At 35.1% G+C, this 12,566-nt stretch overlaps 5 protein-coding genes across 5 annotated transcripts; 2 read left to right on the top strand and 3 right to left on the bottom strand.

Annotated features, from left to right (window-relative positions):
- Positions 1 to 94: 94 nt before the first annotated feature.
- LOC141532840 (uncharacterized) lies at positions 95 to 2,259 on the bottom strand. The gene is made up of 2 exons (XM_074251378.1): positions 1,703 to 2,259; positions 95 to 1,618 (listed from the first exon to the last, which is right to left on the bottom strand). Exons 1-2 carry the CDS (start codon positions 1,845 to 1,847, stop codon positions 513 to 515), a joined length of 1,251 nt encoding a protein of 416 aa, XP_074107479.1. The 5' UTR covers positions 1,848 to 2,259; the 3' UTR covers positions 95 to 512.
- A 139-nt stretch (positions 2,260 to 2,398) lies between these two features.
- LOC141532841 (uncharacterized) lies at positions 2,399 to 4,172 on the top strand. The gene is made up of 2 exons (XM_074251379.1): positions 2,399 to 2,551; positions 2,636 to 4,172. Exons 1-2 carry the CDS (start codon positions 2,500 to 2,502, stop codon positions 3,601 to 3,603), a joined length of 1,020 nt encoding a protein of 339 aa, XP_074107480.1. The 5' UTR covers positions 2,399 to 2,499; the 3' UTR covers positions 3,604 to 4,172.
- Positions 4,173 to 4,445: 273 nt separating this feature from the next.
- LOC141532934 (cystatin cpi-1-like) lies at positions 4,446 to 4,865 on the bottom strand. The gene has a single exon (XM_074251569.1). The coding sequence runs from the start codon at positions 4,863 to 4,865 to the stop codon at positions 4,446 to 4,448; it is 420 nt and encodes a 139-aa protein (XP_074107670.1).
- Positions 4,866 to 5,941: 1,076 nt separating this feature from the next.
- Positions 5,942 to 9,188, bottom strand: LOC141532807 (uncharacterized). Its single transcript, XM_074251326.1, has 2 exons — positions 7,586 to 9,188; positions 5,942 to 7,501 (listed from the first exon to the last, which is right to left on the bottom strand). The coding sequence occupies exons 1-2, from the start codon at positions 7,635 to 7,637 to the stop codon at positions 6,525 to 6,527; spliced, it is 1,029 nt and encodes a 342-aa protein (XP_074107427.1). The 5' UTR covers positions 7,638 to 9,188; the 3' UTR covers positions 5,942 to 6,524.
- Positions 9,189 to 9,389: 201 nt separating this feature from the next.
- Positions 9,390 to 12,481, top strand: LOC141532806 (uncharacterized). Its single transcript, XM_074251325.1, has 3 exons — positions 9,390 to 10,659; positions 10,757 to 12,119; positions 12,206 to 12,481. Exons 1-3 carry the CDS (start codon positions 10,550 to 10,552, stop codon positions 12,344 to 12,346), a joined length of 1,614 nt encoding a protein of 537 aa, XP_074107426.1. The 5' UTR covers positions 9,390 to 10,549; the 3' UTR covers positions 12,347 to 12,481.
- The last annotated feature ends 85 nt before the right edge of the window (positions 12,482 to 12,566 follow it).

Genomic DNA, 12,566 nt, shown 5'->3' with positions numbered 1-12,566 from the left:
TGTTATAGCGAAAAAAAATTATTTCTTGGAAATAAGTAAATTAATGACTCAAAAAAAAAAAAAAAGCCATTCTTAACACAAGTCGGTAACATCTTGAATCAATGTTATCGCCTATCTTGAACCAAGAGACAAAAATTCTTGAAAGAAATATATCTATATCTAGTTTCAAGAGTTCAAATTTTGAAGAAAAAAAGTTTCTTGAACCAAGATTGTTTTCTATTAGTGTAGACATCACAAAGACTTCTTTAGTCACATTATGACTACGATACCCACCCGATATTTAAGAAACTTTATCATCACTGAGTTTGACCTTGGCAGAAACAATTTAATGCAAATGATTAAAAACAAATTAATTTTGCCAATACTAGAGTTTATTGACTAATACTTATCAAATATTAGGACATCTTACACTTGTATTCTTTAGATAAATAACCTTACACTATTTAATATCAACGATTCTTCCCTCAGAACCTTAGGAGTCTAACTTAAATCTATAGTAGCCTCAGTCAGATCTAAGTTTTGTTTTCTGTAGTCATAAATTTATCTACTGTGATAAAAGTTTGATCTGCACTATCTTTTTCTTGGGTAGCTTTGCGCGGGACACAGTACATTTTATATAAAGTGAAAATAATGACCAATAAAATAATATCAAAGATTGATATGACAATACTTATCGTGCATGAAGTAGCTTGATCAGCGCTTGCAGCTTTTTCAGTGGCATCTTCGTTTGCAACAGTAGTCGATGCATATGTTTTTCTTTTCTCATTAGATAGTGTCTTATTTTCATTATGTGAGCTTGAATTATAATTAGTAGATGATGAATTTCCGTGATTGTCGGTTGCATTCCACTCCGCAGAGTTTATTTGAGTCGTTGTGTTATTTGTTGTGTTCATTCTAGCTTCTGAGTCATTGCTGGAGGGATAAAAGTTCCCGCTTTGATGGATAATTGGCTTCAATGCGTCTTTGTTATTTTCTATCGATTTCGGATAAGTATTGTTAGATTGATTGATAATAATTGCAGGAAAGGTTTCATTTTCGGGATTTTCTGAGTAGGTATTACCAGTCTGAACGACTACACCAGTGTAGATATCATTTTTCCCAGGATGCTCAGGATATCTGTTACCAATTTGCGTAACTCTAGCTCCGTATTGAGCACTTTTATGTTTTCCTCGATAGGTGTTATTCTGCTGTACGAGAATAGGTCCATACACATTCGTTCCATTAGGATTATCAGAATAAGAATTGCCAGTATTGACGTCTCGGGATCCATATACTACATCTTTATCATCAATTCCCTCATAAACGTTGTTACTTTCGTAGGTACGGGAACCAAAATAATTTACTTGTCCAGTTTTGTTCGAGGGAATGTCAAAGTGCCTTAATTTTTCCTCGAGGCTCTCCCTAGAATTATCAAAGTTGGACAAGTCTCGTCGTAACCTAATCCCGCTTTGTGATTCTTCTACATGATTTTTCTGTTTTACGTATGATTCTGGAACAATGTTGAGAGTGTCTCTTTTCTGTAGTTTTAGGGCTTCAATTATATGTTTGTTTGTATACACGGATGTCTGGGTTTCACTGAATTGCGATTTTCGGTCTTCTTGCTCCTCTGCTTGTATCCCTTTAACAAAAAAAAATATTAATTAGATTTTTTTGAAACAAAAAAGGACAAAATTTCGGTAAACAAACAATACAAAGTACTTACTTGAAATAACATTACTAGTAATGAGCAACGTTAGTATAGTAATAGACGACATGCCGGCTACAGTGTGCCTTCTATACTGCAGTCTTTCTATGCCAGCGCCGCTTTTTATAGAGGCAACTCCCACATCGTGCGCATGCGACAACATTCTGTGGACTGTTTCATGGAATTAACAGTAAAATAAATTAGTTTAATGATTCATTATACCAACTGCGTGTTGATAATTATCCAGTGATCCCACGTGACGTGTTTACGCTCCCCATGACTCACCCAAAAATAATAATCGACATGGTAGTGACGTCAATGAACACACGAGAACGAACTCGTGACGGCTTCAGACGGTTAGTACTACTAATACCTACAGATTGGTACTTAACCGTCTGAAGCCGTGACAAGTTCGTTCTTCTGTGTTCACTGACCTAACGCATGTTCGAATGATGACTATCCGTAGGTATTTATTCGTTGTTATTCAGTACATCTGTATCAAACAAAAGAGGAGTGGCATTCAAGGTCAAAGACTCATTGCTGGGCCATATCGGATCACGTGATGATAATTATTATTATTATTATTATTATTAAATTTTTGGGTGAGTCATGGAGGGCGTAAATACATCACGTGGGATCATTAGATAATTATCAGCAAGCAATTAGTATAATGAATCATTAAAATAATTTATGTAACGGTTTATTCCATAAAACAGTCTGCGAACTCATTTCGCATGCGCATGACGTAGGTTGCCTCTATAAAAAGCGGCGCTGGCATAGAAAGACTGCAGTATAGAAGGGACACTGTAGCTGGCATGTTGGCTCTTACTATATTCACGTTGTTCATTACTAGTAATGTTATTTCAAGTAAGTACTTTGTATTGTTTGTTTACCGAAATTTTGTCCTTTTTTGTTTCAAAAAATTCTAATTAATATTTTTTTTTGTTAAAGGGATACAAGCAGAGGAGCAAGAAGACCGAAAATCGCAATTCAGTGAAACCCAGACATCCGTGTATACAAACAAACGTATAATTGAAGCCCTAAAACTACAGAAAAGAGACACTCTCAACATTGTTCCAGAATCATACGTAGAGCAGACGAATCATGTCGGGGAATCACAAAGCAGTATTAGGCAGCGACGCGACTTGGATCATTTCATGTCCGACTTAAGTAAAATGTGGAGTTCCTCTAACATGGACTCGACCAAGACTGGAGGAGAAATTTCTTATGGTTCACAAGTCTATCAAAAAAACAACGTTTATGCCGCAGATGATAGGAACGGCGCCGTCTATGGAGTTGATGACGTGAATGTTGGCAATACTTATTCTGGCAATTCTAATGGAACGAACGCATATGGACCTATTCTCGTACAGGAGAACAACATCTATCGAGGAAAAAATAACAATGCTCAACACGGAGCTAGCGTTACGCAAATTGGTAACAGATATCCTGAGCATCCTGGGAAAAATGATATCTACACTGGTGTAATCGTTCAGACTGGTAATACCTACTCAGAAAATCCCGAAAATGAAACCGTTTCTGCAATTATTATCAATCAATCTAACAATACTTATCCGAAATCGATAGAAAATAACAAAGACGCATTGAAGCCAATTATCCATCAAAGCGGGAACTTTTATCCCTCCAGCAATGACTCAGAAGCTAGAATGAACACAAAAAATAACACAGCGACTCGAAAAGACTCTGCGGAGCGGAATCCAACCGACAATCACGGAAATTCGTCATCTACTAATTATAATTCAAGCTCACATAATGAAAATAAGACACTATCTAATGAGGAGAGAGACGCAAATACAGGGAAGCATACTCAACCTAACAGACAAATGAGTTTGTCATCTAATATATCTTACTCAGTTTTATATTCTTTGATAATATTGCTCAAATATTCTTTATTCTAGTATCTAACACTGAGTGTTATTTAAAAGTTTATTAAATGAAGCTTTTATACCTTAATACCCGTTGAATGTTTTCATTTATCCCTCACACATGTCCTTTTTACACGGTAAAAAAAAAAATCACGTAAAAATTACAATAGTAACATCGTAATCCAGGACTAGATTTTCAATATCTTGATTTTTATAATTTTAGAAGTTAAAAAATACTATTTGCTTATGAATTTTCACGATGCGAACATTGTTATTTTAACAAATAATGTAAGTAATAAATAACATAAAAATTCTTACGATGCCCTGCGATTTACAGAATACAATTTGAATTATTTGAAATTACGACTTTATTTAGTAAATTTTTTTTCCGTAAGAGTAAGTGAATAGAGACGTATGCTATCCACTGTAAAAGTTGGACCCAGAGACTTTTACACCGCCGTGTATGTGTGAAATGTCAGTGTAAAATTTAGACGAGTGAAAATTTCACTCGGAGAATGACGGTCTGTATAAGACAAAAGAAAAAGACTATCACCTGTTAAAGACACAAGTAAAATCAAAATTGTTGCTTATTTTTTCCCAGGCAATTAGATTTTTTAGGTACGAACTTTCTGACTTGAAGACTACTGATGTCCCAACTTATCTCTCAGCTGATAGGATTTTATAAGTTTCATTAAAATCCCTATCTCTTCCAAGTTTACCGTAAGGAACTTTGTTCTAAAAAAAAGTCATATTATTTTAAAAATAAATTTTTATTGTTTCATCAAAATACAAAACTTTTTGCAGTTTAACAATAAAAGTTGTATGTAAGTTTATCCAGTTCAATTGATTACTTATTTAAGTAACGAGATGCATAACTATTCATTTGAATCATCATTTTCATATGGGTTACAATTCCACTCAATCCTCGTATTGTGAATCCATGGTTGATCCAAAATAGTAGCACTACAAGCTTTGTAAGGACGACTTTCATCTAGCTTGCACCTTGGACTGAGCTTATTTTTCCGACAATTGCTCTCACCAACTCTCAAACGAAGGTAATACTTGATTCCGGCGACAGCTTGGTACTTTCCTTCTTCAATTTCGACTAGAATTAACGATCTTTCACCACGATATTCTCGGTTTATCTGCCTCATGATGGTATCAGCGGCGTTTTTTACCTCTGGATCGTCAACCGAAATCGACTCCTTTCCTCCCACGAAACTGTGTCTAGCTTCTGCTGCTCGCAGTGCCAGAGCAAGGAAAAGAATAAACAGCATTCGATATTCCTTGCACATTTTGTCAGAGAATAATAATTATTATTAATATTTAGGATTTGAATTTAGTAAAACTTTTTACTGAAGTTCGATACTTGTAAGTTAGTTCACTGTTGGCGATAAAATATGAGATCCATCTTCGAGTGGTGCCTTTTATATGGTTAGATCATCGGGAAATACATATACGTCACTGGCGATGAAGCATGTGTTCATTGCGTGATCATCACAGAACAATCACGTAATGGCGCAGGAAAACAACAAACTGCGTAGTATTTTTGGTATGTTTTTTCCTCAATTACATCAACACTGAACTATCATTAGCTTATTTTTCATGCTTTTAATATTTAACCATCAGTTTAGGTCATTTACTAAATTAAGTTATCATCAAAAGAGAGAGCAATTATATTGTAATTCATGCTAATCATTCAACTTATCAAAGGTCAAATGGTTAATTAAACTGTATATTTGGAATTGTATATTGAGATTGTAAACTATTTCTGTAATTGATAACAAGTAGACAAACAGTCGATAGCCACTGTTGCAATTCACCCATAAAATGTCGATTATCATAAAAAAATTATTTTTCTTTCAAAAGGCGCTGAGTAAAAGAGCAACCTAAGCTTCAAAAATAACACATGTTTTTAGCGGAACTAGGAGTTCAAGACGAACTTTTAGGTATCTTAGGTACTTCTTGAATCATCTATGGTTGTTAATAGTGGAAAGCGCTTCATGAAATATGTAATTCTGTACCACGTATTGATTACGAATTTTTAAATGATCAGTAATACTCGATTACCATGATATAGAGCTATGGAAAATTTCATGACTCACGAACATTTTTTTTTTGTTTATCTTGGACATTTGTTCACTACTTCAGTTCATTATTCGAAAAGCTATTGAAATAAGTTGTTTAAAAATCATTGTTTTGGTTGTTTTCTTGACTTGATGATGAATTGGCGGGAAGTTGCAAGGATGGCCTTCAGGGTCAACCGTTTTCCTAATTTTTTTTTTTAATATTATCCAGATCGATTGAATTTAGTAGCTGATCTAATTGAGATCTCAATATGGTTAAAATCATTGTTAATCAATTATAGAAAAAATAATATATAGCTTTCTAAATGATGAACAAAAATAGTGAACAACTCTCCACAACATGTCAGTATTCAAGATTAGGAAGGAAACATTTTATCATTCACTTTAAGGAGTGTTTAATGTTACCTAATGTGCTAATAATAATAAAGAAACAGGAAAAAATTATAGTTGTCCCAGAAACTATGACTAACGTCGGCTTATATTAAACGTTATAGCAACATATTTATATTTCCTTTCAACATATTTATATATTACTTATAGAGCCGAATAACCAGTGTAATTTTAAAAACAGAACCGATTGATAATAAACAATGATATTCAGTCATGTTGCCTGAATGTATGAATTTTGAATACAACTATCATAAGGTATCACACACATTGTTTGCAATTGAATATGATACGAAGGAGATGTGTTGGGGATAAATAAAAAATTTTCAACAGGTATTTAAGTACAACTGCCTTATTTAATAAACTTTTTTTTTTTCGTGTAGGAAGAACATGTTTGTGGGATTAATGAAAACTTTCAACGGGTATTAAGGTATAAAAGCTTCATTTAATAAACTTTTAAATAACACTCAGTGTTAGATACTAGAATAAAGAATATTTGAGCAATATTATCAAAGAATATAAAACTGAGTAAGATATATTAGATGACAAACTCATTTGTCTGTTAGGTTGAGTATGCTTCCCTGTATTTGCGTCTCTCTCCTCATTAGATAGTGTCTTATTTTCATTATGTGAGCTTGAATTATAATTAGTAGATGATGAATTTCCGTGATTGTCGGTTGGATTCCGCTCCGCAGAATCTTTTCGAGTCGCTGTGTTATTTTTTGTGTTCATTCTAGCTTCTGAGTTATTGCTGGAGGGATAAAAGTTCCCGCTTTGATGGATAATTGGCTTCAATGCGTCTTTGTTATTTTCTATCGATTTCGGATAAGTATTGTTAGATTGATTGATAATAATTGCAGGAAAGGTTTCATTTTCAGGATTTTCTGAGTAGGTATTACCAGTCTGAACGACTACACCAGTGTAGATATCATTTTTCCCAGGATGCTCAGGATATCTGTTACCAATTTGCGTAACTCTAGCTCCGTATTGAGCACTTTTATGTTTTCCTCGATAGGTGTTATTCTGCTGTACGAGAATAGGTCCATACACATTCGTTCCATTAGGATTATCAGAATAAGAATTGCCAGTATTGACGTCTCGGGATCCATATACTACATCTTTATCATCAATTCCCTCATAAACGTTGTTACTTTCGTAGGTACGGGACCCAAAATAATTTACTTGTCCAGTTTTGTTCGAGGGAATATTAAAGCGCCTTAATTTTTCCTCGAGGCTCTCCCTAGAATTATCAAAGTTGGACAAGTCTCGTCGTAACCTAATCCCGCTTTGTGATTCTTCTACATGATTTTTCTGTTTTACGTATGATTCTGGAACAATGTTGAGAGTGTCTCTTTTCTGTAGTTTTAGGGCTTCAATTATACGTTTGTTTGTATACACGGATGTCTGGGTTTCACTGAATTGCGATTTTCGGTCGTCTTGCTCCTCTGCTTGTATCCCTTTAACAAAAAAAAATATTAATTAGATTTTTTTGAAACAAAAAAGGACAAAATTTCGGTAAACAAACAATACAAAGTACATACTTGAAATAACATTACTAGTAATGAACAATGTGAATATAGTAAGAGCCAACATGCCGGCTACAGTGTGCCTTCTATACTGCAGTCTTTCTATGCCAGCGCCGCTTTTTATAGAGGCAACCTACGTCATGCGCATGCGAAATGAGTTCGCAGACTGTTTTATGGAATAAACCGTTACATAAATTATTTTAATGATTCATTATACTAATTGCTTGCTGATAATTATCTAATGATCCCACGTGATGTATTTACGCCCTCCATGACTCACCTAAAAATTTAATAATCATAATTAGCACGTGATCCGATATGGCCCAGCAATGAGTCTTTGACCTTGAATGCCACTGGTCCTTTGTTTAGTACAGATGTACCGAATAACAACGGGCAAATACCTACCGGTAGTCATCATTCGAACATGCGTAAGCTCAGTGACCACCCAAGAACGAACTTGTGACGGCTTTAGACTGTTAAGTACTACTCTGTAGGTATTTGCAGTATAGACGCAATGAATAAGTCAAAAGAAAAGGACTATCGCTGACGGACATAAGTAAAATTAAGATTGTAGTCGACTATATCCAAGGCACTTGGTTGTTTTAGGTATGAACTTTCTGACTTGAAGACCGATGATGGTTCATGTTATCCCTTAGGTGATAGAATTTTGTAAGTTAAACTTACTTGACGTGCCGATGATGAGAAAAAATAAGAAGATTTAGTTTTTAGCGATTCGATAAATTCTAATAGTCGACAAATAATAGATTCTCTAATGCAAGATGTCATCATCCTTTTTAGCCACGTGGCAATGAGTGATGATGTATAAGGATCAATTCCCGGCAAACTCACAATAAAATCTACATAAAGCGGTTCGGTGTAACGGGAACTCAATGACGCTCAGGATAGGGTACGAAGAGGCCATCTTTATGTGCCAAATAATAAGCTTAAATAGTTTGTTGACCGTGTTTTCCAATGCCTAGATGTCGGCGAAATGATATTACTTTCAACAGAAACCGATTTATCAATAATAAAATGTTGCGTCCGTTAGATAACACTTGGTACATCTGTCTGTCATCGGAGATGATGTAAACTACTTTAAACAAACACTCGAACTCTACAGTCAGCTGAATATTGCCACGACGTTGTCTGAAGATGGATATAAAATTGGTGCCACCACCAAATTGAGTAATATTATCGATATTCTCGAAAATAAAATTGGCGCAACGGTGGGAATTGACTATATTCACCATCAAGTAAGTATTTACAATACTTTGACGTCATCATATTTTCATAGATCTTGAGTATCAATCAATGTATATTTATTGTTTATTTATTTTTTTTTTTTTTTTAGCACACTGGAGAAAACTATTTGATGGAACTTTATGTTTGCTATGACATATATCTCAAAGTAATGGACTGCCCAAATGTACATCTTTCTGATGAAAGATTGGAGATAGACATTAGGTATTTGGATAAGCTGCCACGCGCGTAAAACATATCGTTCTTTTTTTTTTTATGTGATTTTCGTTCCAAACAAGTATTGGCAAATAAATATAATTTTATACGATTAATTATTAATCAACCGTAATTTTATTATTGACTTTTAAAAAATGAGTGCGTATAAGCATGAAAAGATGTTGAGATTATGCTATTATTTCTACTAAGGAACGAAATGAATTAAAGTCGTTAATTGAGTTTAAAACTTACATTTATTCGTTTGTTAAAATAAAAACTTTTTACAGTACATAAATTATAGTTTATACCAAGTAAATTCATAGAAAATTTCTTAAAAATTAATTACATTATTCTAACATCTAAATTTTACGTTCGATCATTAGCTAATAACAAATATTTATATCGCAAATACACAATGGAAAGTATGTGCGTTTTTCATAAGTTACAATTATGTATTCGTACAACGAAGAACATATTTAGACTATAAACAGATTCAAAAAATTCAATATTGAGCAGAGCAGAATCAATTATTTTGCAAACGACTCAAAATTGTCTTGAGAATTACAAACTAGCATTATGCTTCAATTAAACCGGTTATTACTTTGAACCAAGGTTGATCCATAAGAAATTGAACCATCTATATTATAATTACGATAACGATTGTTTTTGTTGTTAGTGACGGATCCGTAGATTATTTGACGTTTGCCTCCAGATTGTTGATTTGAATTCGAATTAGGCATGATATTCTGAAGCAAATTCATGACCGATCTTATACCATCGACTGTCATTCCAGGCATCTTCCCAGGCCTTGCGTATGCAAGCCCTGTTGAAGTACCATTTGGAAACATTATGAAAGAAAAGTGAATCTTAATAATGATTGCTCACTGATACTGTCTATTGCGTCAGTCCCTGAATCGACCACTTGGCAGAATAGCATACGATGAATATTTAAATTATAATATCATTGAAGTGAACAGTTTTCATATTAGAAAATTCTCAAACACAAATATTTGATGATATTGAAACTTACTTAACGTTCCGATGATGAGGAAAAATAAGAAGATTGACGTCTTAGTGTAAACCATGGTTGTCAGCTTGTAAAGAATGATTGAGTGACTGTGGATGTGAGCTCTATCCCTTCTCGAATTTAAGTGTGTCATCAAATTTCATCATTGGTTATATACGGCTCGTGACGTATGTGGAATATTCAGCCAATCAGAAGCTATCGTCTCAACTGGGGTTTTCTGGACATTTTCCGGTTAGATGTGGTTTTATCGCAATGCGACATTTCATTATCACGTATGGTGATCTGGCGATGACGTTTATTTACCTATATGGGTTAATTTCCATAGAAAAATATCGAATTCAACACATGAACAATAACAGGAACTGATAATAAAGTGTATATAAAACGATTTTGTCCCAAAGGAGCATTTTTACGCTGAGGACAGCGTAAGAAAAAGTCGTCTTTGAGTGGCAAATCATAAGTTTATATAATTTGCTTATTGTGTTTTTCAAATAAAAATGAAGTGTCACAAGCGGTTATTAGTATTTCTGATATTTCAGGCATTACTGATAATCAGTGAAGCTGGAAGGAATTCCAAACCGAAAAATCCCAAGTTTTCACTCCCGAGGTAAGTAATTTTGAAGCACCAAATGTTCGTAGTTATCAGCAAAACCTTGATGGCAAGAGATTATTCTATAACACAATGCTTTTTCATTTATGTGCAGGTCGGATCATGGTACTAGAGGAACTAGTCCAGTGCGATCTAATTCTGGTAGAGTGAGCCCTACTCAAATTAATGGAGGAAATCAATTTTCAAGTGCATCACACCCAAATAGATCTCCAGTCCAACCCTCACCAGTTGGGGCTCCATCTCGGTTCAACTCGCAACCTCCTGCTAGATTATCCTTGAATAGACCTCAAGCTTCTGGTCCTCTTGATTGGTCCAAGCTGCGATTTCCAGGAACTGGATCCCAGGTCAGACCTCATCATCCTGGAACTGGATCCCAGGTCAGACCTCATCATCCTGGAACTGGATCCCAGGTCAGACCTCATCATCCTGGAACTGGATCCCAGGTCAGACCTCATCATCCTGGAACTGGATCCCAGGTTAGATTTCAAGCTCCTGCAATTGGGCCCCAGATCAGACCTTATAATTCAGGAACTGGAGCCTGGTTCAGATTCCAGACCCCAGGAACTGCACTCCCGGCCAGACCTGATCATTCAGGAGCATCAGTCTCACGTGCACCACAAACTCCAATACACTCTCCAGCTGGTTCTCCTTCAATTGGTTATTCCCAATCTTCTTCAAACATGAATTTCCCTTCACTAGCATCAAAGCCTACTGATTTCGGAGCTGAGATAGGAAAATTAGACAGATCGCCTTCAACTTCCAGCTCAAGTTTAGGATATTATTCAGGTAGTAGATCATCGATATCTTCAATTGGTAGTACTAAGGTTGAACCCGTTGGTCTAGATGCTCCTAAAAGTACTGCAGTCATGAAATCAGTTGCGCACCCAACAAAGTGTGTGGATAACATAAAACGGACGCCACAGACTATTGCACCTGCCGAGCACTGCTTTGACTACTTTAACTTCGCTGTATCTTGGAATCCAGGCATGGCGTACAAACTACGGGCCACAAACTACAAAATTCGTACCGATAGAATTCGCCCGTCATGGGTCATTCACGGTCTGTGGCCAACGATGTTTGCAAGATCTCAGCACCCAATGCCTGGATGTCAGCGATTTGATGTTACGTTTAATAAGTACCGATTTGTTAATCATAAAATATTGGGTGTGTTAGACAACGTTTGGGACACGGCTCTTGATAAAAAATGGAGCGACAATAAGAAATTCTGGGAACACGAGTTCTATAAGCATGGAAGCTGTGCTTCTCGTTCGAGTATCATTAAAGATGATGTGGGCTATTTCAAAAGATCACTCGAACTATATGCTCAGCTGGACATTGGTATGACGTTATCCCGAAGAGGAATTAAAATTGGTGCTATTACGACATTGGGAAATATTATTAATGTTATCGAAAACAAAGTTGGCGCAAAGGTCAAAATTGACTATGTTCAGAATACAGTAAGTGTTTACAATACTTTGACGTCATTATATTTTCATAGATCTTGGGTATCAATCATTGTGTATTTATTTATTTATTTTTTCAGCAAACTGGAGAAAATTATTTGTCGGGACTGCATATCTGCTATGATACACTTCTTAGAGTGATGGACTGCCCAAATGTATATCTTTCTGATGAAAGATTGCAGACAGACATCAAGTACTTGGAACACCTACCAAAAGTGTAAAACATATCGTTATTTTTATTTCTTTGTGCATTTTTCTGCGTTTTTCGTTCCATACGAATATTTCTAAAATCCTTCATGTAAAATTATTCTATTCAGTGTAAATCTTTTTTGATGCAATAAATTTATTTTCAATTATGATAAGTTATTATTAATAAATAGCAGCGTTGTTTCCATTTTTTCCCACACACTAAGAACGTTTTGAATATCAGCAATGATCAAA

This window comes from Cotesia typhae, unplaced genomic scaffold, assembly GCF_013202065.1.
Source record: "Cotesia typhae breed Kobodo isofemale line unplaced genomic scaffold, CoteBio_Ctyphae contig_69, whole genome shotgun sequence".
Lineage (NCBI taxonomy): Eukaryota > Metazoa > Arthropoda > Insecta > Hymenoptera > Braconidae > Cotesia > Cotesia typhae.
The sequence above is the reverse complement of the archived record's forward strand: the minus strand, read 5'-3'. Positions and strand labels throughout refer to the sequence as shown.